General features: G+C 37.8%; 1 protein-coding gene across 5 annotated transcripts in view; it reads left to right on the forward strand.

Annotated features, from left to right (window-relative positions):
• The window catches only part of TDRD7 (tudor domain containing 7), a 77,854-nt gene that overhangs the window by 14,364 nt on the left and 38,715 nt on the right, over positions 1 to 24,775 (forward strand). For 4 of the 5 annotated variants that reach the window (XM_028108651.2, XM_028108653.2, XM_028108655.2 and 1 more), the window contains 4 exons: positions 1,675 to 1,816; positions 2,787 to 3,000; positions 11,134 to 11,207; positions 13,485 to 13,702. In XM_028108651.2, coding sequence (XP_027964452.1) covers positions 1,675 to 1,816; positions 2,787 to 3,000; positions 11,134 to 11,207; positions 13,485 to 13,702 — 648 coding nt within the window. Of the gene's footprint in view, positions 1 to 948; positions 1,110 to 1,674; positions 1,817 to 2,786; positions 3,001 to 11,133; positions 11,208 to 13,484; positions 13,703 to 24,775 lie in introns of all 5 variants that reach the window. The other variant, XM_028108654.2, reaches the window with a different exon arrangement.

A 24,775-nucleotide genomic window follows, 5' to 3' on the forward strand; every position in this document is an offset into this window, starting at 1 on the left:
AATGAAATGTTTTATTGCACATACCCTGTGGCCCAGCAGTTTCACCTCTTGGTGTCTGCCCAATGCACAGTGTGAAAGATATAGACAAACCATTGTCCAAAAGACAAAAAGCACCCACCTCCCCAAACAGCACATTCTTCTGGGTACATTTCTGCATGTGTAAATAGATAAAAGAGATCTGGGCTATTTCTCCCCAAAACTTGTAATAGTTGTTGTTCTGTTTGGTGGCATAGGGAAGGCGGTGGAGGAGAGAAAAGGGAACCAGGATTAGGAGAGTGATCAAAGGGAAGACTCACCTGATCTGTAATAGTTTTTATAAGGAGCATGTATAAATTAATTAACTATTATATTAATAATAAAACTTGTTTCAACATCCCTGATTCTCCCACACAGCTTTAAGCCCCCCTTCTGTCTACTTGGCACTCTGTAATACATCCAAGATAGCACTTGACACAGTGTTTTCTATTTAGTCTCTTTGTGTCTTTTTTTTTTGGTAAGTTTCTTGAGGATGAATGATTGTTTTTTCACCCCTAATAGTTGGTGCTTAATAAATATGTGTTTGAATGTGTGAATGATCAAATGTCTTCATGAATTAATTAATATATTAATAATGCCTCATATGGTTACTAGGCTATGATTTACTCAACCCTGTGGTCCTATTATGAACATTTTTAATATTTCCAAATTTTGATTATTAAAATAACCCCTGTTGCACATTTTCGGTATGTAAAATTTTCTTCCTTTCAATCATATTCTTGTAATATATTTTCAGGAATAGAAATACTGGGCCAAAGAATAGAGTATGCCTTGGCTTATGTAAAGCCTCATTGCTTTCCTGTTCTTGATTTCAGCTTAGAATCAGAGACTTTTTAACACTATGATGGGGCTTTTAGAGACCTACATACTTGAAAAAAATCTCCTATATATCACACCGTTTTTTTTCAAAAGATGAAAAGCTGAGCTGCTGTGTTTTAAGCAGATGCCACTGGGTCCAGGGCCTCAGCTTGCCCTGCCTTGCCCTCACCCCTCTGCCACTGCCACTGTGAGGCCCCAGAGCTGCCATTGAACAGCTTGAAAACCCCAGATCTAAGCCCACTCCCTCTTTACAGGTGAGAATACTAAGATGTGGGAGGTAAACTGATTTTTCCCAAGTCACCCAGTTAATTCACTTCAGTGACAAGATTAGGATTGGGTGGTCTTTGAGAGGTAATACGAATAGCAATTATGAGTATGTACTTAGGATTCAGAGAGATAGCCTCGCTGTGTGACAGGAAGTTTGCTTAACTTTCCTGAGCCTCCATTGCCCATGTATAAAATGGAAATAAAATATATCTCGAGGGTTATATGAGATAATATTTGGAACACAGATTTCTTCTGGTTCATTTGTTAATCCCATAGTACCTAGCACATTGTAGATGCTTAATGAATACCTATTTAAGGAATAAATACAATTTTCAATTTGAGGAAAGATTATTCAATGTGCTAGACTATTCATGGTTTCTCTTGTAGAATATGTAATTCTGCTCTACAGTATCAAGGAGAGAGACGTGAATATTTGCATATAGTTTGATTTGGGATGTGTAAACTCGCTAAGATCCACTTTTAAAAAATGAGCCTCTAGGCACCAGTGAATCTGAGAAATGTTTCTCCTCTCACCTTGCCTCTCGTGAATAGATTACCTGCTATGCCATGGCCTGCACAGAAACTGCAAGAATTGCTCAGCTTGTGGCTCGTCAGAGGAGTTCTAAAAGGAAAACCGGACGGCAAGTTAATTGTCAGATGAGAGTAAAGAAAACCATGCCATTTTTTCTAGAAGGTAAGTTCTTTTCATATGCTAAAATTTTAAGCCTGTGTATGAATACATTGTCCTATGGAGTTATGGAAGCATTGCTTGTATTCATGATAAACACCTCTGTTTGTTACATTCACATGTCAAGGGGGGAATCCTAAAGTTAGTATTTCCATTTGAAATTGACTTCCATCACCAGATGATGAGCATAACTTACTAAATTATTATACAGCGTGAAATAACTCAGAATAGATTTTAATTAAGCTTATTGTGGCCAAGTATTGCTTTATTCTTTTAAGTTATTTGGGGTAAAGCCTAATCCAAAATGTTGGATGAACCAAGAACCTGGGATTTAATGCCTTATTTAGCAAATCATGTCTTTATACTTTTATACTAAAATCCTCTATTTTCAGGGAAAAAAACCATGAATTATATAATACACAAAGGTGTTGTAGGCAACTCAGCCAGAGTTTACTGAACACTTATCTCAAAGAACTTATAATCATTCTAAAACTAAATTCTCAAGATATAGTTCAATGGTAATAGAAAAGAGTAGATGCCTAAATGCCATAGTGAGCATTTTCAACAAGGGAGCAATTGAGGTGAGACTGGCAATGGAGGGCTTCACAGTGAAGGGGGACTTGACCCAGACCTTAGACGATGGGAAGAGTTTAAACTGATGGAGAAGAGATAGGAGGACTGAGTATTTTGCATTTGTAGCAGCATGAGGTGGCTGCCACTGAAGGGTTGAGTGCTGAGTAGAGAGATGATAACTGGCTCGTTTAACATATGAAGCCACATTTTAAAGAATCTCACCTGCTAAATGCCAATCTATTCTTCCCCCACTGACAAACCCTGTAGTGGCAACTTCCTCGTGTTCTTTCAAACTGTTCTGAGACTAGAGACCCACAGAAAACATCTGGACAGGGGAATGGCAGAGTGAAAACTAGACTTTTGGGAAGCTAATTGATTTTATTATGTATGCCTAACTTCTTAGGAAAACCAAAAGCAACCCTCAGACAACCAGGAATTTCTTCAGATTTTTCTATCAGCAAAAAACCTAACCCAACACTGTTAAGAGACAGAGGAAACTCTCTTGGAGTTAAGTCTGATGCTGAAATGCCGCCTTACACATTACACACAACTATTGGAAGTGAAGTATTCAAAGACGTTCCAGTGCAGAGGCATGTGACCATGTCTACCAACAACAGGTATTTGGGCTTTATCTGGCTAAAAGGAGAAAAGTATGGTGAACGTAGGATAATAAATGTTAAAAATGTTTGTTCAGGATAAGAAGGAAATACTCTCTGTTATATCTAATGTAAGTTCACATGTGGAAGGGAAATGCATCATTACTACAAGGCCACTTTCCCTGCTACCTAAATGTCATTGTCTGAATATCTTTATATTTTCTCTGCGTTTTTGGTAATCTCTCCTTATAAAATTCACATTGAAAGCTCTCACAGGAAAAAAAAACTCTTAACGAGTTATTCTAAGATGCTGTTTCAGCATAACTTACAATTTTTTCTGAAAACCTTTCTTATAATTACTTTTGTAAATTTTTGGTAAAATCTTACTGATTTGTGCATTCCACTATGCTCTAATAATCATATCTATAATTATACAGTAGCATCATACATCCGTGTATCAGAATATTGGACAGAATAAGGGCAAGCTTAAAGTCATAGTTTGGGTGCTGCCATTTACTAGCCAGGTGAATAAGTGAAATTCTTTCATCTTTTGGGCTGTGGTTTTCTCATTCATTTAATGAAAAGGTTAAACTAGGTGATCTCAAAGTTCCTTTCTGGTTCTAAATTTTTTTTTTTTAAGATTTTATTTATTTGAGAGAGAGAGAATGAGAGAGAGAAAGCACATGAGGTGGGGAGGGTCAGAGGGAGAGGCAGACTCCCTGCTGAGCAGGGAGCCCGATGTGGGACTCGATCCAGGGACTCCAGGATCATGACCTGAGCCGAAGGCAGTCGCTTAACCAACTGAGCCACTCAGGCACCCATGGCTTTAAATCTTATAATGTAATTCAGGTCAGCAAACTACGACCCATGGGCCAAACCTGGCCCATTGCCTGTTTTTTTTGTAAATAAAGTTTTATTGAAACAAAGCCACATCCCTTTGTTTATATATTGTCTGTGGTTGCTTTTGCACAACCACAGAGTTGAGTAGTTGTACAGAGATAGTATGGCCTGCAAAATCTAAAATGTGTACTAGTGGACCCTTTACAGAAAAAGTTTACCAACTCCTGATATAGATGAATCAGTATCACATTCTTTCATTCTTTTTGTGTCTTTATAAAATAAATTTTGTTGTATCATATCCTCTTAAATCAGTGTTCAGAAATCCCAGCACTGTCCCCCATACTAGAATATTTAGAAAGAATTAATTATTTTTAATAAGTTAGGTGAAATTTTTCATAGTGGTATATATTTAATGCTAGTTATGGCTAGTTATTACAATTTTGATGAGGTCTAGGAAATACATAGTTAAAACTTGGATCTTTACCCAAAGCACAGGTTGGGTCCCATATGTGATTAAGGTACCATCGTCTCCTCTAGTTGTGTGTCTAAATTTCAAGATCCATTTTGAATTGAATCTATAAAATGACAGCAAAACCAAGACATTCTGGATTGTGGTCTCAGGCGGGCATTCTCTATCCTATGGTCTGGTGTCTCCTACCTGTCTCTTAGTGTCAATAGGCAACCTAAGCAAGTGCCTTCCCTTCCTCCAGGTAGTACCAGCAGTAATTGAGTGGCGGCTGTGCCAGCACCAAGCAGCCCAAAGAGCAGGCCCATGATGGTCCTTTCTGACCTACAGCCTAATGTGTTGTCACCCTTCCACCTAGCAGCATTAGGCCCAGGGATGTACATTCTGCTCTGATGGGTGGCACCTGCAGAGATCAAGAAGGAGCCCCAACAGCAACAAATAAATGTACCAGACCAGAATAGCACCATAAGGGCACTGAAAAATGAGTTATCATTGGAACTACAACCTACAGAAGTGGGCCAGGAGCTATGTGCTAAACCTAAGTAGTCTAAAATATGACTTTTAGGTAGAATTCAGAGTCTCCTAACATATGTCCAAATGTCCAGGATACAATAAAAAAAATCATTTGTTATATTAAGAACCAGGATAATGACAGCTTGAATGAGAAAAGACAGTTGACAGATGCCAACACCAAGATGAATCAGATGTTGAAATTATCTGACAAGAATTTTAAAGCAGCTCTCCTAAAAATGCTTCAATGAACAATTGCAAATAATTTGAAAAAAGTGGAAAAATAGGAAATTCACCAAAGAAATAGAACATATAAAAAAAAGAACCAAATGGAAACTATAGTATTAAAAAATGGAATACCAGAATAAAAAAATCACCGGGTAAGCTCAATGACAGGATGAATATGACAGAGAAGAGAATCAGTGAACTTGAAGATAGAGCAATAGAAATGGCCCAAGATGAAAAACAGAGTAGACTTCCTTCAAAAACAAAGTAAAACAAACAAACAAACAAACAAACAAAAAACACCTAGTAGAGCCTGAGGGGCCTATGGAAATAAAACACCTAGAAGAGCCTTAGGGACCTGTGGGGATAATAAGAAAAGGTCTAACATGTGTATTATCAGAGTCTCAGAAGAGACTCAGGAGAAGACAAAGAGTGGGGCTGAAAGAGTATTTGAAGGCATAATGGCTGAAAACTTCTTAAATTTGGCTAAGGACGTAAACCTACAGATTCAAGAGTTCGGAGAGTCCTAAATAGGATAAATTCATTGAAACTCACATGGAAGACACATGATAATTAAACTTCTAAAAACTAAAGACAAAGAAAAAAATCTTGAAAACAGCGAGAGAGAAATGACACATCATCTATAGGGGCATACCAGTTTTGTTTTGTTTTGTTTTGTTTTTTAAGATTTATTTATTTATTTATTTTAAAGAGAGAGTAATATTAAATAGTAAAAACTATTAACTTAAAATCTGAGGACTCACCAAATCTTTTGAGAAGCTAATAAAAGGCATAAATGATCTTCCCAGAAAAATAAATGCGTACACATATACACACATCTTTGCATATTAATTCAGGAGATTCGTGGCCCCCAGAAGCCCTTTTTCAGGATCTGTGGTTAAGAACTCAGTTCTTAACCAGTTAACAAACTGGAAGGTTCTAGAAAAATAACATGACAGATATTTTCTGACATTGTAGGTATCAAGGTAAGTTTACCATGTGTCACCAGTAAAATAGAAAGGGGTCAGGTGTAAGGATATCTGATTGATTTGTGATTTCTCTGGTTTATATGAGGGAAGGAAATGTTTATCTCTAAAATAATGTAATTCATGACCATTGTATTTTTATTAAGGTGATAAAATTACTAAATTAGGTATTTAATATATTTATCCATAAAACATAGATAAATACAGTGCTGAAGGTCGAGGTTCCCATTAGGCCCAGAAAGAGAGAAGAAATAGCTATGTGTATATTTATAGTGAGTAAGATCATGGACTTTGGATAGGAATAAATGGCTGTCTGGCATTAGCCAACAGACACCATGATCATAAAGGCATCTTTCAAGAATTAAGCTAAGTGAATATAAATTTATTGTTAGTTTCTGAGTCTTTGTATGTTTGACTATTGTATGTTTAGTACATCCTAAATATTTGTAGGAAACATTTTCTAAGATACCTTTATTGCTTTGTTCTGATTGCAAAAGCACTATGTGTATGGTATAGAAGATTTGCAAAGCATAAGGAAGTAAAAGGAATAAAAAAATTGCCTCTAATCCAAACATAAATGTAAACATTTAAAAAATGTCTATTGGGGGCACCTGGGTAACTCAGTTGATTAAGCGTCTGACTTGATTTCGGCTCAGGTCATGATCTCAGGATCCTAGGATAGAGCCCTGCATGGGGCTCTGCCCTCAGTGGGAAGTCTGCTTGAGGATTCTCTCTTGCCCTCTCCTCCTGCCCCTCCCCCCCTCAAATAAGTAAATCTTTAAAAAATATATCTATTTTAGGGACGCCTGGTTGGTTAAGCACCTGACTCTCGCTTTCAGCTCAGGTCATGATCTTGTGGTCATGAGATTGGGCCCCACATCAGGCTCTGTGCTTATCTTGGAGTCAGCTTGAGATTCTTTCTCCCTCTCCCTTTGCTTCTCCCTCCCCCCTCTCTAAAATAAATAAGTCTTAAAAAAAATATATGTATTTTATTTATTTGTATATGTTTTTAAAAATACCAGTGGGATTGTGCTGTGTATTACTGTTTTATAACCTGTTTTAAAAGGTAAATACCTTGTTGGCCTTGGGGTATACCTGTGGGTGCTGCTGGCCATGTAGTGTCTTTTGACTTATGACCTTGACATAATAGATAGGCTTGTGGTTTTTTAATTTAAAGATATTAAGATTTAGTTCACGAAAATTTATTCTAAGGGGTTTTTGTACTTTTATACTTTTTTAGGTATCTGTATTTTATCAGCTTACATCTTAATGCCTAAGTTTCCCCTGAAAACAGCAAATAAAATCATGTATTTATGAATGAGGGGAAAAAAGAATACTTCTACGTTGCCAATTTTTTTAAGTTTGTTTGTTTATTTGTTTATTTAAAGTAATCTCTCTACCCAATGTGGGGTAGAACTCATGACCCCAAGATCAAGAGTTTCATACTCTTCTGACTGAGCCAGCCAGGTGCCCCTACATTATCATTTTCATGTCAGGGAAGTCCGTTGTCCAACCACCTATTGTTGAATGTAAATGATTTCCATTATTGTAAGCAATTCTTACTGAACATCTCTGTAGAACAGTCCTTGCATATATTCATAACTAGTACCTTAGAATAAATTGGTAAAATTGGGTCGGAGGGTATACATACTAAGGCTATGACTAATTTATGCTCTACACAGATTATACCAATTATATTCTAGAAGCATGTGGATGTGATTGTTTCTTTGTACCCCTGTCAACACTAGGCATCACTTTTTTAGTTGATACTTTAAAAGGTGAAAAAATGTACCTGTGTTTTAATGTCTATTTCTTTGACTTTGATTCTTAAGGAGGTTATAATTTTGTCATATGTTTATTCGACCATTTGTAGATCTTCTATGAATTACATGTCTTTGCCCTTTGCACGACTTTTCTGTTTTTTTCTTTTCTCATTTGTAAAAATAATTTATAAATTAAGGATATCGACCCTTTGTAATATGTTGGCAATGTTTCCTCAGTTTATTTAATTTTGGTACTTTCATTATACAAAAACTTTTAAAATTTTCTAGAGTTACATCTATTAATCTGTTTCCTTGTGGCTGCTGTCTTTAGGTGTTAGGCTTAGAAAAGCATTTCTACTCCAACATTATGTAATAGGTCTTCTGTTTTCTTTTAGAATGTTATGATCTCATTAAATCTTTAATCCAGAATTTATGTGGTTGTATAGCATAAGCGTTAGCAGTCCTGTAAGCCAGATGTCCTAATACCAGTCATTGCATAATCTTTTCTTTCCATGCTGGTTTCGAATGTTGTATTCACTAATAATAAATTATTATAAATATATGACTCAGTTTCTGGGCTTTCCATTCAGAATCATTAATTATCTGCCTATTCTTTTGCTGTGCCAAACTATTCAAATTATTATAACTCTATAATGTGTCAATAACCTTTACTCTCCACTTCCTCCTTTCTCTCCTCCTGATTTGGCTTCTTGCTTCTATCATGTGCTTTCACGATACCTATTGCCACTATCATAGCACTTAGTAGGTTTTGTTTTTATAAATATATTTTGTCAGTGCATTATTATCTATTTTCATGTAAGAGATTATACAAATCTAGCAGTTTATAACGCATGTTTATTATCTCCTAGTTTCTGTGGGTCAGGTATCTGACACTGCTTAGCTAGGTCCTCTGCTTCAGTCTCTTATGAGGCTGCAGTGAAGGTACTGGCCATGGCTGGGGTGAACTGAGCAAGAATCTGCCTTTGGGCTGATGCACATGGTTGTTGGCATAATCATTTCCTTTTTTTCTCAGTGCCCGAGTTCCTAGCTGTTGGCCAAAGACCACCTTCAATTTCTTTCCACATAGACCTCCCCAATATGTCCATTTGCTTCATCAAAGCCAGCAAGGGAGAGATTATGCTAGTGGGGGGGGGGAAATTAGAATCTTTTGTAACCTAATCATTTGTAATCCCCTCAACCTTGAAATATTCTGTTGGTTAGAAGCAAGTGACTCAAGGGGAATAGATTGCACAAAGTTGTGGATACCAAGGCAAGAATCACTGGGGGCCATGTCATAACTGCTTCCCACAGTCTGTTTTCTCAACTATATGTATAGTCCATGAGATAGGGGTGTGTTTCTCTTGCTTAATCATAGATCATTACTGTCTCCCCATGCCCCCACATAGTAGGTCCTTAAGCAAGTGTTTGTGGGGTAAGAATGTGTCTCTAATATGTGGCATATGTTTAGATTTGATGGGGGATTTTTTTTGGATCAGTCTAAGTATTTGTCTTTTTTTTTTTTTCTTTTGAGTGCGAGTGGGGTGGGGGGAGAGGGAGAGAGAGAATCCCAAGCAGGCTCCACACCCAGTGCAGAGCCCAACCTCAGGGTTCATCTGATGACCCTGAGATCATGACCTGAGCCAAAGTCAAGAGTTGGACGCCCACCCCACTGAGCCACCCAGGCACCCCACTATTTGTCTTTTAAGAAACAAAATGATAAATGTTTTATACTTACTGTTATAAAATTGATTGGACCTCTTTCATCTTATTATGTTTGTTTTTCGTATGTCCCTGCAGTTTCCCTTGAAAACTTTCTTTTGCTATGTCAACTGTTTTCTTTCCTGTCCATCAGACCTACGCATGCTTGAACCATTGCTCTCCTTGCCATAATCTCTCTATGCTCTCTCTTTGCTCATACATCTCTGCCTGCTACTAGAGCCCTCAAAGTAGACTCAGAGCAGGGGAAGGTTCCAATTTACATTTTTATGGCTCTGGTGCAAGGGAAAAGAGTGCTGTCTCCCTACCAGTTCTGCATAAGTAGGAGTTGGATATGTTTTGGCATCTTCTGTTATTACACAGATGCATTAATACGTAAATATGATGCTCTTATAGTTGCATACCATCATATATTAAGTAAGTTGTATTGGTAGTCTACCATTTAATAATTTATTATAGAATTAAAATATTATGAGATGTGCTTCATTCCAAAGAATTGGTCTAATTTTTAGAGTATTCCATACCATCCAAAAATTGGAAAATACGTGTACTGTGTCATTGTCACCCACTCTAGTCCCATACCCACTGTTGGGCAACTTGCAGCCATTGATTCATTCAGTCATCTTATTCACTCTTAGAACATTCACTCTCCCTTGCCTGTACCAAGCACTGCCCTAGGCACTGGAAACAGGTCATTAAGACACTTGGAGTCTAGTGAGGGAGACTGACATGAACACAAATGGTGTGTGTGTGTGTGTGTGTGTGTGTGTGTGTATGTGTGTGTGTGGTTTCTTTGTCCTCCTATTTGGAAAAATCTTCCTACATATATCCAATATAATTTATATAAAAATTATTTGGGGGAGGGTATGAGATGTGGGGAATCTATGTTTCTTTTTTCCTAACTTGTTATTTGAACAATCCCCTCTGTGGTTTGGAATGCCATTTTTCTCATATGCTCAGATACAATGTAAATTGAGTGTTTCTAAGCTCTCTATCATTTTACTTATCTGTTCGAAGATTATAAATGTTGTAACTTTATAACTCATTACAGTATCTGGTGATGGAAGTCCTTCATTTTTTAGTAACATTCCAAAATATTTCTTTATGTTCAACTGCTTATTCCCTGCATGATTTTTTTTTTTTTTACTTTGTACAGCTGTCCCTTAAAGGTGATTACTTGGAAATCTAACTTCCAAGTTCTTTTAAAGTTCTAGTTTAAATTTAGCTTTTAATACCCATCACCCGGTATTAAGGAGGGCACATGTGGTGATGAGCACTGGGTATTATACACAACGAATGAATCGTTGAACACTGCATCAAAAACTACTGATGTATTATATGTTGGCTAATTGAACATGATTAAAAAAAAGAAAAATGCTAAAAGTAAAACCATAATAAAAAGACTAGTAAACATAACTACATTAAAATTTTAAAAAATAAATTTAGCTTTTAACACATTTTTCCCTGGGTGAATATGAAACATGAAAGCTAATACCAGGTATCATTTTCATTTTTGCTCATTTTCAAATATTCTGACTTGTTTTGCTGTTCAGTGCTGCAGAGACTTTAAATGAAAAGTGGTGTTTAAAACTTGGCGTAGATTTTGCTATTAGAATTTTAATTTACCTTTTTTTTTTTAACACCTTAGGTTTAGCCCAAAGGCATCCCTTCCACCACCTTTTCAGATGCATCTCTCAAGAACCTGTGCTAAGGAAATGAGTGGTATGTTTTCTAAACATTATCTTCATGATACTTTTTGGCTTCTGGAGCCTCAGAGCCCCTAAGAAAAATATCTGACGGTGGTTTTTCACATTTGCTCTCACCTTACCCTACTTGGAATATATCTCTCTTCTCTTCCCCTCTTTCCTCATTTCTTTAAATCATGACATGAGGTGATCTAAAGAGAAAATAATACCTCCAGAGATATCATTATTCTGACATAGGCCTTCCTCACATCAGACCAATTCTGTTTCACTTCCGTGTGTCACCTGCAGAGATACTTGTGTCACTTGTCACGCTCTCACTCATTAGAGGGTACATAAAAATATGGGACTTCAACTCATAAAGTGGTTTCAGATATTCCACCATTTAAAAGCCTGGGACCCTAAACCGTGTGCAAGGACCTCTGAACATCTAAGTATGAATATAAATGATTCCTTGGGTTATAAAATCCAAAAGGGCTGTTAAAACTGTAAGAAATATAATAAAGTCAAAGAATCTGCAGATTAAAAATGCACACACTTGTTATCTTGTCTTCTCCAACCAAAGTGTAAATTCCCTGCTCATAGACCCACCTGAGGGACACAGTGTTTCAAAATCAGTATTTATGTTGCAAGAAATTTAAGTGTGATTTTAAATGATTTGCTGCTTTAAGTGTGATTCTTACTGAGTCAAAATAATTTTTTCCGTAAGAACACATCTCTGGTATTTCTTATGGAAATTAATTGAATAATATGATTTCTGTTTATATCAATTACTGTTACACAGGCATTTTCTGAAACATGGCTACTCAGTAAAGTTGTATACCCTTTAGAGATTGTAAATCCTTTTCAATTAGAATGAGCTTTTTTCTATAGAACCATGAGGACTTATTTCAGGAGGACTGCAGTTCACCTGGCAGCTGATATGTACACACTTATACACAGTCTCTCCTACCTGTTATAAAACAGATTACTTCCTTGATTTGTTTAACAAAAGGCACACAGGTTTAGGGGACTCCCAGTGGCCCCACAGAAGAGGTGCATTTAGCAGAGACTCCAATCTTGCATCAGTTCTGACATTCTCTCTTTAAGGGAGGTCTGGCCAGTTCTCAGAAGCTCATCTTTTCCTTATTCCTGGTCCTTTTGTATCATTATCTGGGAAGAACCTAACTAAATTAGTAATGCCTTTATATGGACATCGTGGACTCATTTGTTTGCTGAGCCAAATTAAGTCTTGTGCCCTGTGGTTGATAAAGCAAAGTCAGCATCTAGCCATCCTTGAACCGCTCACCCTTTGGCTTCCTGGCATCCTCAGAGGCCAGCGTTCCCAAACTAGTCTGTGTATCTCTCTACCTGCCAGTTTAAAATAGAACAAAATTTGCTGAATCCCAGTAGAAATACTGTCTGATTAAAATATGAACATATTTTGCTTGTAGATGGTAATCTTTAATACACTCTAATCTGTGTCCCAGGGAAACTTAGAAGAGGTTTGGAATGAATTTCGTTGTTTTTAAAATACCAGAACTATCAGCTATAGTGGACACTCGAATTTCTTTATTGTCTTAGGATGTTGGCTCAGGCATTCTAAGTTTTAAATAAAAAATAAGTGTGAGTAAAGAGAGCTAGCTACAACTTTATAAAAATTCACTTATAAAAGATAAATGATTTGGATTGAGGAAATAAAAGCAATTAGTAGATATCTGTGGGTACCAGAGCTTTTATTTAGTTTATAAACTGAGGCTAGGATGATTACTGTAGGTGGATCAATTTTTGAACTTCTGTGTATTGCTAAATTATTTTTCTCATTAATAAAGCAAAAAATTATATTTTAAAACCTAGACAATTTTTTATTTTCTATAAAACATTCTTTGATCTTACAATTAAGGCATTATCCTAATGCTTTGTGGAATATAACTTTAAGCATTTCATATAAACCAGTATTGTCTAAAATTTAACCTTTCTTAGTTTTACTTAGGAAATGATTGGTTAAATAATAAATTTCATTATTCTTTACGAGGCAAGATCCTCCTGATGTTTAAATTAAATTAGGAATCATTCTCGTAACATAAAGGGAGCAGGTTCCCTCTGTGGGTGACTGTTGAGCCTACTGGTTATTTCAGAGTTAAAATTTAGAATGAAGTTGCCATAGTCCTGCTTGGCCTAATCCTGCTTGCTTCTAAGTCCCTTGACCCCCATAAGCCTGAAGTATAACAAAGCCTAATGACACAAATACTAGGTAATGGGGATAATCTTAAATGTTAAGCCTTCTGGCTAATTCTATCATTTTTTTAATTTAAAGATAATTTAAATCAGACTGTTGAAAAACCAAATGTCACGCCTCCTGCCTCTTACACTTATAAAATGGATGAGGTTCAAAACCGCATAAAGGAAATACTAAACAAGCATAACAATGGCATTTGGATATCTAAGCTTCCACATTTTTACAAAGAGTTATATAAAGAAGAACTTAATCAAGGAATTTTACAACAATTTGAACACTGGCCTCATATTTGCACGGTACGTTTCTCCTTATTCCTTCCTTCTGATGCCTCCTCCCTGCCCCACTTTCAGATTTTGAGTTGTTAGTCATATCACCTTTACCCCGGGAGCATGAAGCACTTGACATAATATTGCTTCATTAATATTTATCTCTAAGGTTAACATCAATTAACCTTAGAGATATCAGTTCTTATTTATAGAAGTATGTCAAGATTGAGGCCTATGTGCGTTGTGATTGCTGTTTTTATATATTTTGTTTTATTTTTATGTGCATTTAATATGTGATAATATGTATATCATTTTGTATTGAACTGCTTCCAGTAGATACTGCTAACTTTGCCGTTTTCATAAGTTGAACTTACTGGTAATAAAACTTTATTAGCTTCAAATTTTACATGCTTATTATTTTGGCTATTTATAGAGTACCTTATTTTAATTTTTAAATTAATACAGGGTTGTGATTTAAAATGTTTACAAACTTCTTTGGAGGAAAAAAATTGACAAGTGAACTGACATCAATTTCTATACCTGTTTTTACTTGAGAGTCTATTATTATACTAAAATGATGGATCAGAATAGTTTATTAGAAGTCCTAGTTCAGCCAGCATTAGAGACAATTAGATTCTTAAACTAAAGTAACTATTAGATGTGTCTTAATGTTTTCCTTTACATAGTATATATTCAACGATGTAACTATTTTAAATGGCAGCATTAGCAGCTACTTGGGGCTTCTAAGCTTGCAGAATTATGTATGTATTTTTTTTGTTTGATAGAGGGCTTTCATTTATCTAATTTGATATATATTTTGGCCCCCGACCTTGTTGGGTAAAGCACAGGCCACTCTCTTTTTCTGAACACCTGACCTGAAGACAGCATGTAGTTTTGTAACCACTTTCTCCTTCAGGTCACTGACACCCACTCGAGTCCCAGCCACTTTCCCGGCAAGTGTCATTCCTTCATTCATCCAGACCATTTGTTCATACACGATTTACCATGTACCTGCAGGTACCGATCACTGCTGTAGATCCCAAGAACGCCTTAGGGCCATGTCACGTGTCAGATTACACAGTGGAAAGTGGGAAAACAGGGAGACATAGTAAACTCTGGAAATAGGCTGTTGCCTTATTTATAAAGTCAGGAATGTTTACAGACTATGTTACCCCTGATTTATGTGGAATATAGGGTTTGCTCTTATAATGGGAATTCCTGTTGGTTGCCGTTCATTTCATTCCATTTTTACTCCTTCCTAGGGAGAGTTTTCTCCTTGGCTGCAGGTTTAGCAGCATTGATGTGCCCCCTCAGGTTTCCCTCATCTTGAGGGGACTTTGGATGTTTCACCAGGCTGCTCAATTTAGAGATGCAGGGCCTAGAGCCCCTTTCTGAATGCTTATGGTTCTTTTATTTTTTAAATCTATAGACAGTCATAAACTAATAACATATCTTCAATGAACTAAGAGCCCTTTTTTGTCAGGATACACATATAACTCACTTTAAAGCTTTGATTAAAAAAAGTTGTCTTTGGAGTAAATTTTTAAAAATTAACTCCACAGATCCTAATGTATTATTGTTTCTGGTTGTTTTTATTTTATACTCCATGATAACTACTAGTGTCTGTGTAGCTTAATTTATGGCTTTTGGGGAGAAATTTTCATCTTTCCTAACTATATGTCTGCAAAACTCCAAAATTTCTCTTGCTAGGATTGTAAGTGAGAGAGTATATCTTTGATGTTAAAACTTTACCTAAAATGAAGGGTTTCTTACTAAATTTCAGGTGTTGAAACAACTGACTTTTTATTTTTTGGTTGTTCAAATTCATCTTTGTTGCATAATAATGTTCAGGCAGTGAGGGTAGAACGTGAAACAGACATAGAATATACCTTTCTTATCTATATTCTGTGTCTCTCAGCTTTGAGTAGGACTGTTTCAGATGCAATCACTATAAATTATTAGGGATGAGAATTTGCTTAGTGTTAAAGCCTTGTGTCTAGGATGCCAAAAACTGCCAGTCTTATTGATGTCTATTAATCTTTCAAAACTGTTTTCTTATAATCTCTGAATATTTTTAATAGCCTGCTGGTATGCAGTTTTAAACAATTACACCATGGTTATTTTTAGACAGTTTTAAACAGTTATACCGTAGTTGTTTTCCCTTTCTTCTGACTTCTTGCTTTTCGCCTTACTGAAAAGCAGAACTGCTGATAGCATGCCCAGGGCCAATGCTATTACAGGCGAGGACACTCTCAAATGCAGCATAGAAAATTCCAAGTAAGGAAGATTTGGTAGTGTGTATCTCTCTATACAGCTCGTTGTGAAACTGAAGAAGAAACCCAAGTATGGCGTATTTCCCTATTTTTTTTTAAATGCTCTCTCTCTCCCAGTCATATAAAACATTCTATATAAAAAAGATTGAAAAATAGAGTTATGAAAGCAAAATCACCCATTTATACCTATATACAATGGATACATCATATGTACTTGACAGACTCAGAGATAGCCACCTGCAGGTATTTCCATTTGAATATCAGAATGGGCAACATAAGCTTCTGGGGCCAAAGAGCAGCTCTGAAATTTTACTTTCATAGAGGTTCTAATCAGCTCTGTGCTATAAGCCACTTCACAAGGGTGTTGGATTACTTTTTGATGCAGGCGGAAGGATGCTTTGACTCTGTTGTTCTTAACCTTTGGATCTCTCCAACAACAAAGTGTGGACTGAGTTTTGAAAGCTAAAGAGCATATAGTCATGTTCACAGTGATGAACCCATTGCATTGGGTTCCTAGGCAACTTGTGAGGGAAGTGGAAATAGTGCAGAAGCTGTCGTGAAAAGGCAAAGAGCCTGAGATGGTAGGTCTCTAGCCCAAGGATACTGGAGCCTAAGAATTCCCACTTAGTCCCAGGAGGAGGACAGTAACACCTCTTAGCTGTTCTAGAATGCTGGTCTTATTAATGTTCTTCTTAACTGCTGTGTTTAGCTAGGATTTATAAAATGCTTCTATGAGGGCGCCTGGGTGGCCCAGTCATTAAAGCGCCTGCCTTCGGCATGGGTCATGATCCTGGAATCCCGGGATCAAGTCCCACATCAGGCTCCCTGCTCGGTGGGGAGCCTGCTTCTCCCTCTGCCGCTGCTCCCCCTGCCTGTGCTCGGTCTCTGTCAAATAAATACATTTTTAAAAAAATGCTTCTGTGAGCCAGACACTGCCCTGGGTGCTAAGGATAACTGTAAACAAGACAGACATGGTCCTTGCCCTTATGGCACTTACTGTCCAATGGAGAAAATAAACATTGAACAAGTAATGATAAGCCTGTGACTGTGCTGAAGAAGTGCACGGTGTTAAGGAAATGTGTAAACAACTTAGGATGATGAGTCAAGAAAAACTTCCTGGAGGAGGTGGCTGCTCACTGAAACCTGACAGGTGAGCTGAAGTAAGCAGGCAAAGGAGGCAGCCTGTAACAGCCCTGAGATGGAAAGAAAAGCACACTTTTTCAGGAAACTGAAAGAATTTCGGTAAGGAGAGAGTGGCTCAAGAAGAAACTCAAGAGGCAAACAGAAGCTAGAGGTCACTTCATGAAAGAGTCATCATCTGGTGGGAACTTAGCGTGTACCCCACACCAGGAGGTCACCCAGGATCCAGAGCTTCTGGCAGACTTTGATTTCTAGTAAAATTCCAAATCTCATAACAATGACTGTTGAATACCAGAGATTTTGTCGACATTTCCCACTCTCTGCAATATGGGTAGAGGGAGAAACCTCTCATTCCCACGTGAGTCAGAATATGTATCTTGATTTAATGCCTTACCTGATGCTGCACAGAGAGCTGCGGGGCTCATCTTAGAGCCGGACAGGAGCTCAGCTGAGAAGAATTTCCGCCCCGCCTCAGAGACCTAGAGGAAGAACACAGGGCCACCTCGGGATAGCTGGGGCAATGTTCTGAGTTGTGCTGGAGACATACCAGGCCTTAATTATGAATATAACATTTTGTGAATGAGGGCATGAAATTCTAGAACATAAAATGTGAGCGATGATAAAACTGCCCCATTGTACTAATTATTCATGCTTTTACAAAAAGTTGTTTACTATTAATCTGTATTTTTGTTAAATGTCATTTCCCTACCCCTTAGAAATCACCGCACTTTACATTGTTGAGTACCCTAATACCTCAGACTCTAAAAAATCTTAAAGTTCTGAATTGCATCAGTACAGTAATCTCCATAATATCGTAGGAGGTGACGGCAGTTCTGCCACTTACAAAGATATGTTTTTCTATTTTTGGGTGTTCAGGAATTTTTCTTTAATTGTGGTAAATAATTGTATAAGATAATAAAGCCACCTGTTAGCCCATGCAACATGAACTGCCCTTTTTAAAAAAATTTTTTATTGTTATGTTAATCACCATATATTACATCATTAGTTTTTGATGTAGTGTTCCATGATTCATTGTTTGTTCATAACACCCAGTGCTCCATGCAGAATGTGCCCTCTTTAATACCCATCACCAGGCTAACCCATCCCCCTACCCTCCTCCCCTCTAGAACCCTCAGTTTGTTTTTCAGAGTCCATCATCTCTCATGGTCCGTCTCCCCCTCTGACTTACTCCCCTTCATCTTCCTCTCCTGTTATCTTCTTCTTTTTCTTTTTTCTTAAAATATGTTGCGTTATTTGTTTCAGAAGTACAGATCTGTGATTCAACAGTCTTGCACAATTCACGGCGCTCACCATAGCACATACCCTCCCCAATGTCTATCACCCAGCCACCCCATCCCTCCCACCCCCCAACCACTCCAGTAACACTCTGAACTTCCCTTTTTTAAAGCCTGGCTATTTCTGGGCTAAAACCGAACAACTTGAATTTCTAAGGAAATGAACATAAATCAAACAGCAGTGATGCGTCCTCGGATTTAATAGGATGGCCACCATCTACATAGCAGCGCCAGCAGAAGCAGCAGTGAAAAGATAAACCAAGGGCGTCAAAGTATAGCCATAATATCTAATTGGAATCCAATTTCTTTTCTAATCATTCACCAATAAAAATAATGTGTGGTGAACACATTGAAATGGTTTTTAAATTTAATTTCAGTGAACATCTGAATAGAAGAAAGACTAGCACTGTGGCGAAATGAGAACAGCGATGTTGATGTGTATGATGTTGCTGTGCTGGGACGTGAAACAGAGCAACTGCCCACAGGGCGCTCGAGTAGGATGGGAAGAGTTTGGGCTTTGGAGTTCCGTGTTTGCCTTGCCATCTCTTAGCTAGATTACTTTCAGTGTACAAATCATCCTCTCAGGGCCCCCACTCTGTTCTAAAATGTGGCTCTATCCATCACATAGGGTTGCTGAGTGAAGTGGGACAAACTATAAAAAGCAGCTGCCATGCAGTATCAGACACATAGCAGCTATTTAGGAAAAAGGCCATTATTTTTTGAGGGGCAGCCCAGCTTAAATTAAAGCAGGTTATAACCACCAGCAAACCAGAGACATGCCCAGCAAGCTCTACAAAGGAACTTATCTCAGTGAAGATAGAGGAAAAGCTAACGGAAGAATAAAAATTTAAATTGAAAAAAGATAAGGAGCAGTAGATGACTGAAGTCAAAGGAATCGAAACTCCAAGATGAGGTGAGTTTCTGTTATCTTAGGGGCACACACCCCGCCCCCACCAAAGGTAATGAGGGCATGCCTAGAGTACCTACTTAGCCTAGAAGGCACAGTGAAAGCCACAGCCACCAGCGAAGATCATCCCCAAAAGCTGTGCACACATTTAACCAGCAGATGCCATCATCTTCCTGAACGAAACTGAGCAAGAGCCTGACCTTGGACACACTGAAGCAAAATGACTTGAAGTCTATCCTCATATAAATAGTTGCAGTCAGCATCAGTAAAAAGTCCTTACTAGGATAAAGGGGTGAGAGGTAAAAGAGAGTATGAGCCTTAAATTGTATACAGTCTATAAAACTGCTCATCCAAGATGGTGGAGAGTTCTTCTGGGCAGATGGTTTGTAAACACTCAGGGGTTACCCTCTACAGGCACTTTTTACCTTTATCTTTGATTAAATCTCTGCGGAATATGCCACAAACATTTGTACTTCTTAAACAGAAGCAACTAAAAATTGTAACTGTTTCTGAATATCTTGGGCTCAGCATCACTAGTATTGGTAAACTGCTGCCGATAGGGTGGCAGTTGTAGGTGGTGTGGAACATTGAGGTGTGTGGGTTAGCTCATCTCTGTATTTCCCTGCATGCAGTATATGCCCCACCCACTGCCCTTATGGACTTCAGCTCTCAACCTATCAGTTTGTCTTCACTGTGGCCCAATGGTGCCATTGGGCACCATTTTCTCATCTCTCTCCGTGGTCTGACTTTTCCAGCACTTCTCAATTTTAGTACAAAAAGACTGAGCTCTTAAGGAGGTCATCAACCAGTCAATCTTTCTTTCTGTGAACTGGCTAACCATAGAGTACTAGCTTCTGGTCAGTAACTCTTTGATGTTTTCACTGTTGCAAGGTACTTAGGGGTCTTTTATTCACTGCTGAAATTGAGTTTTTAAATTGGTTTCTTTTTGAGTTCAAAACCTTGCTAATGCTTGGATTGCTCAGAAGCAGGCCTCCAGGTAAATGTGATTTTACTGTACTGTCTCCGGTTTGTATTGGATGGTGACCACATAAAATGAAATTTAGAACTTAAAGCTTCAGGGGCACCTGGGTGGTTCAGTCGGTCAAGTGGCTGCCTTCGGCTCAGGTCATGATCTCAGGGTCCTGGGATCGAGCCCCACGTCAGGATCCCTGCTCAGCGGGAAGCCTGCTTCTCCCTCTCTATTGCTTGTGCTCTCTTGCATTCTCTGTCTCTCACAAATAAATGAATGAAATCTGAAAAAAGCAGAAGAAGAAGAACTTAAAGCTTCAACACAAGGAACCACAATGGAAACAAAACTGTGACTGGATGAGACCTATACAACTGTTTTAGAAAACTTTTTAATTTAATTGGACAATACCAATTCTATTAGAGAATCCCAAAGAAAATTCTGATTCCACGAGAGACAATAAGTTTACCTCAGTAGCTCATGCTGCGGAGTTAGCGGATGAGCCTTCCATAGACTCAAAGGATTTGGGCTTCAGGAATCTAAGTTTACAGGTAAAATTAGAAAGGAAAAAGTAAAGACCTCTAGAATTAAGAAGAAAGTTTGTAGGTGCGTAGGATAAAGACATTTGTGTGAACAAACTGGGCTTCTGAAAAAATTGATGTTTGAAATCCTTGGGCCTCACATATACCAAACCTAATATGTCTACTCTAAACTTATGAAATCCCAGAGGGGTGTGAGAGAGAAGTATTTCACTGTAATTCCAAATGAGGCAGAAATCAAACTAAATATAATAAACTTATTGGGATAAAAAGTCTAAGGCATATTAGATACCGGAATTTTCTGATGAGTACCAAAGGTGGTGGTTTAAACTCCATGGTGTAGGGAGTTAATTTTCTATGTCACCTACCTGTCTTTCCTGTTGGGGGTGAGGGTGAGAGGAGTGAGTGAAGATGTGGAGTTCCAGGTCATGCCACTTCCTGGTCATTGGACTGGTAGTTTTTTGAGTGGATATTCGAAGCCAAAAAAAAAAAAAAATGTAGAGCCACAAAACAAAGAAAACATGGAGGGAAAGGGTAGGATTATGATCTGGAATCTTCTCCTACAGAACAGAAGGCCCATGACTCCCTCCTCAGGTATGTATCTGGATCAGGTAGACTAGAGAAGGTGAAAAGCGCCCTTATAAGAGATAACTGAAATGATGAGCTGCTGATTATCATACTAAGTATATAACAAAAGCCACATTTCAAGTGGCTGTTGACTTACCTTGGTCATTTGTGAAGGCTAGAAGAAAACTTTCTACTTGGGGGATGCAACAGGTGATCACATGACAATCTGGTTAGATGCACCAGGGCACAGTGAATAATGGACACCACACTGTAACCCACATTATAGCAATTCCTTATCTTTGGGGAGATTGTTGTAAGCTGGGGATAGAGTGGTAGGTATCTTTTGTAAGCCTATTTACCAGATAATTAAAGAGAGACAAAGACACATTTTGTGGAGGATAGGTAGCAATCACTGTAGAATGTCTGAGAAAAACAAATTTTCGTGAAAATTTTAAAACAAAGTTTCAGTTGAAAAAAATTTGTTTTCTGTTTTTTTAACTTGAAAAATATGAGTTTCATTATTTTTCCCTTTGAATTCAGTAACCCTTCAGCCAGTATCCAAAGATTGCTTAGAAAGTATATGGACCAGACATTATCCATATCACTAAGCATATCCATGAATATTTGTCTTACATGTTGAAGGACATCTCATTCAGCTCTGGTTAGTGTCAGATTCAGTTCCTAAAGTCAGGCCTGTGTTTAATCTTAGTAAATACTGATTTGAATTTAAAGAGGCCAAATTACTGGAGAACAAAATGGAGTTTAGATTTATAACCAACCCTCTTGAGATTAAGGAAGAAGCACATTGGAAAGTGCCTACAGTTCAAGGAACTAGTCATTTGGGGTTAGGGGGTGGCTATCTACTTTAAACAATAACAGTAAAATGAAACTGCTGCTAGGGCACCTGGGTGGCTCATTCGGTTGAGCATTCCCTTCAGCTCAGGTCATGATCCCGGAGTCCCAGGGTCAAGCCCCACATTGAGCTCCCTGCTCAGTGGGGAGTCTGCTTCTCCTTCTGCCCCTTACCCTGCTCATGCTCTCTCTCTCTCTCTCTCACTCACTCGCTGTCAAATAAAATCTTTTTAAACCTTTAAAAAATAAATGAAACTGCTGGGGAAAGAAATCTGTCCAGTTATTTGACTGTTGTTTAGAATTTGGATAAACTTATTGGTCAAAAATCTATAGGCTGACTGGAAAAGCTTGACTTAACTATTGTAGACACAGTCCTGGAAACTTACTAATTCCAGATGATCTCTTAGCATTAGTCTGAAATAAAGATCAGAAAAGAAAGGGAATTCTGTTTCCCCTAAGTGGCCCTAATATTCATAAACTTCTGTTAAGATAGTAATTCCTAGTTAGAAGAATTCAATGTGCTGGCCATATTTAGAGATCATGTCTAGAGGTTTGTTAAAGTGCATTGTTAGGTAATTGGTCCTGATCACATCTAAAGCACAGGTGGGAATGGAAGCTTCAGGGCTGGGAGTGGGGGAGACTGTTAAACAAACATTGACGTATCTCATGTTCCAGTTCACTCACTGGATAGAAGATAATCATAAAGCTGAAGAATCCATCTTACCCTCTTTTGAGTTAGAAGAAGCCTTGTGGACATTTGGGGCATGGGGCTTGTGAGAGTTGTTTTAGATAAATAAGAAATTCCACTGCAATTAGTTTCTACCACCCACTTCAGAGAAGGTGTTGCAAAAGGTTGAGAAGAGGTCTATAGGCGAAGAATGAAGGTGGGCCCAGAAGGCTCAGCTGGCTTTTGGTGTGGAGGACAGTCATGCCTAAATCTAAGATTACCTGAATTGGGATTCTATATGACAAGTGAATAATTCACATAGAATTCTCTTTTATTTCTCCCTTTACTCCAAACGTATGTTTCTTAAACCTTCTCTGGATACTGTGTTCTTTTATCTTATTGTCTTAAAGCACAGTGAAGATTGGCATTTTAAGATTCCAGATTTAAAAACATGAATCTCGAGACCACTGAGAGCAGGATGAGGAGTTGTCCAAATATTTATATCCCTATGGTTTAAAATTAGGGACATAAATTGTGGCTATCATATAATGTGCCATCCAGAGGGTCACAAGGTGTCAGCAGGAGTTTACCAAGGATGATTAGGAATCCAGCAGATGCTAACCATGAACTCGGTTGCCTCTACTTTCATTGATGCTTGAGGTTTTTCTGTCATGGACTTTTCCCCCAGTCCTCAAAACTTAAATACACCTTGGCAGAAGAATGTGAGGAGGAAAACCTAATGTTTTATACTTGTGTTAATATTCATCTTCCTCATGTATCATCTAGAATATATAGTCAGATTAACAGCGATCTATTTTAATATTAAATTGACTATGTCTCTTCACTTTTTAAAGCTCTCCTTGGGTAACAAGACAATATCTTCTTTATGTATACATATTTAGATTCTTTCTTCCTAAGCACTATATAGAAAATGAATAAATGAAGTCAATGTTCTTTACTAAAAAGCTGAGCTGTCAGGAATAAACCATTGGGAAGAAAGCTAGGAAATTTTTAGACAAAACTGAAGCGTACTTTAATATTCTATTCTTCTTAGGAGAGGGAGGACTTCTTACAAGCTAGTATTATTACCTTAGTGGTCTGGAATGCTCTTCCAAGGGCTTAAATTGCAACTGAGGGATAGCTGAATAGGATCTTACAAATAAGGAACATTTTAGAGGGTTGGGAATGCTAACTTCAGTCTAATCAAAAGTTGAGAAACTTTTTTTAAAATAAAGGGCCAGGTAGTAAATATTTTCGGTTTTGTGGGCCAACAGCTCTGTCATTGTTACCCACCGTCTGGCACAACTGCTTGACTCTGTTCTCGAAGGGCAAAAGCAGGCAAACGCAACGCCTAAACAAATGGGCATGGCTGTGTCCCAACAAATCTTCATGTACACTGCATTTCATATCATCTTCACCTCACAAAATAATTCTTCTGATTTTTTTCAATCATTTAAAAATATAAAAGTCATATTAGCTCACAGGCAAGGCAAAAGCAGGTGGTGAGCTGCATTGGGCTGCAGCTTGTAGTTTGCTAACCCCTGGTCTAATAATATAAAGACTTAAAACTTGGAAAAAATGGTGCCATACCTCAATTTCTCTTTCTTCTCTTACACAAAGAGATGCCATCAAGCCATGCCTCTCAGAAATGTTATACAGATAAAAATTAGAGATTGGAATGACATTCAAATGCCAGGCATTTTTTTAAATTTTTTTATTATGTTAATCACCATATATTACATAATTTGTTTTGGTGTAGTGTTCCATGATTCATTGTTTGTTCATAACACCCAGTGCTCCACGCAGAATGTGCCCTCCTCAATACCCATCACCAGGCTAACCCATCCCCCCACCCTCCTCCCCTCCAGAAACCTCAGTTTGTTTTTCAGAGTCCAT

Source organism: Eumetopias jubatus, unplaced genomic scaffold (assembly GCF_037043125.1).
Source record: "Eumetopias jubatus isolate StellerSeaLion01/CBP00866 unplaced genomic scaffold, mEumJub1_p1.0 scaffold_15, whole genome shotgun sequence".
Classification (NCBI taxonomy): Eukaryota; Metazoa; Chordata; class Mammalia; order Carnivora; family Otariidae; genus Eumetopias; species Eumetopias jubatus.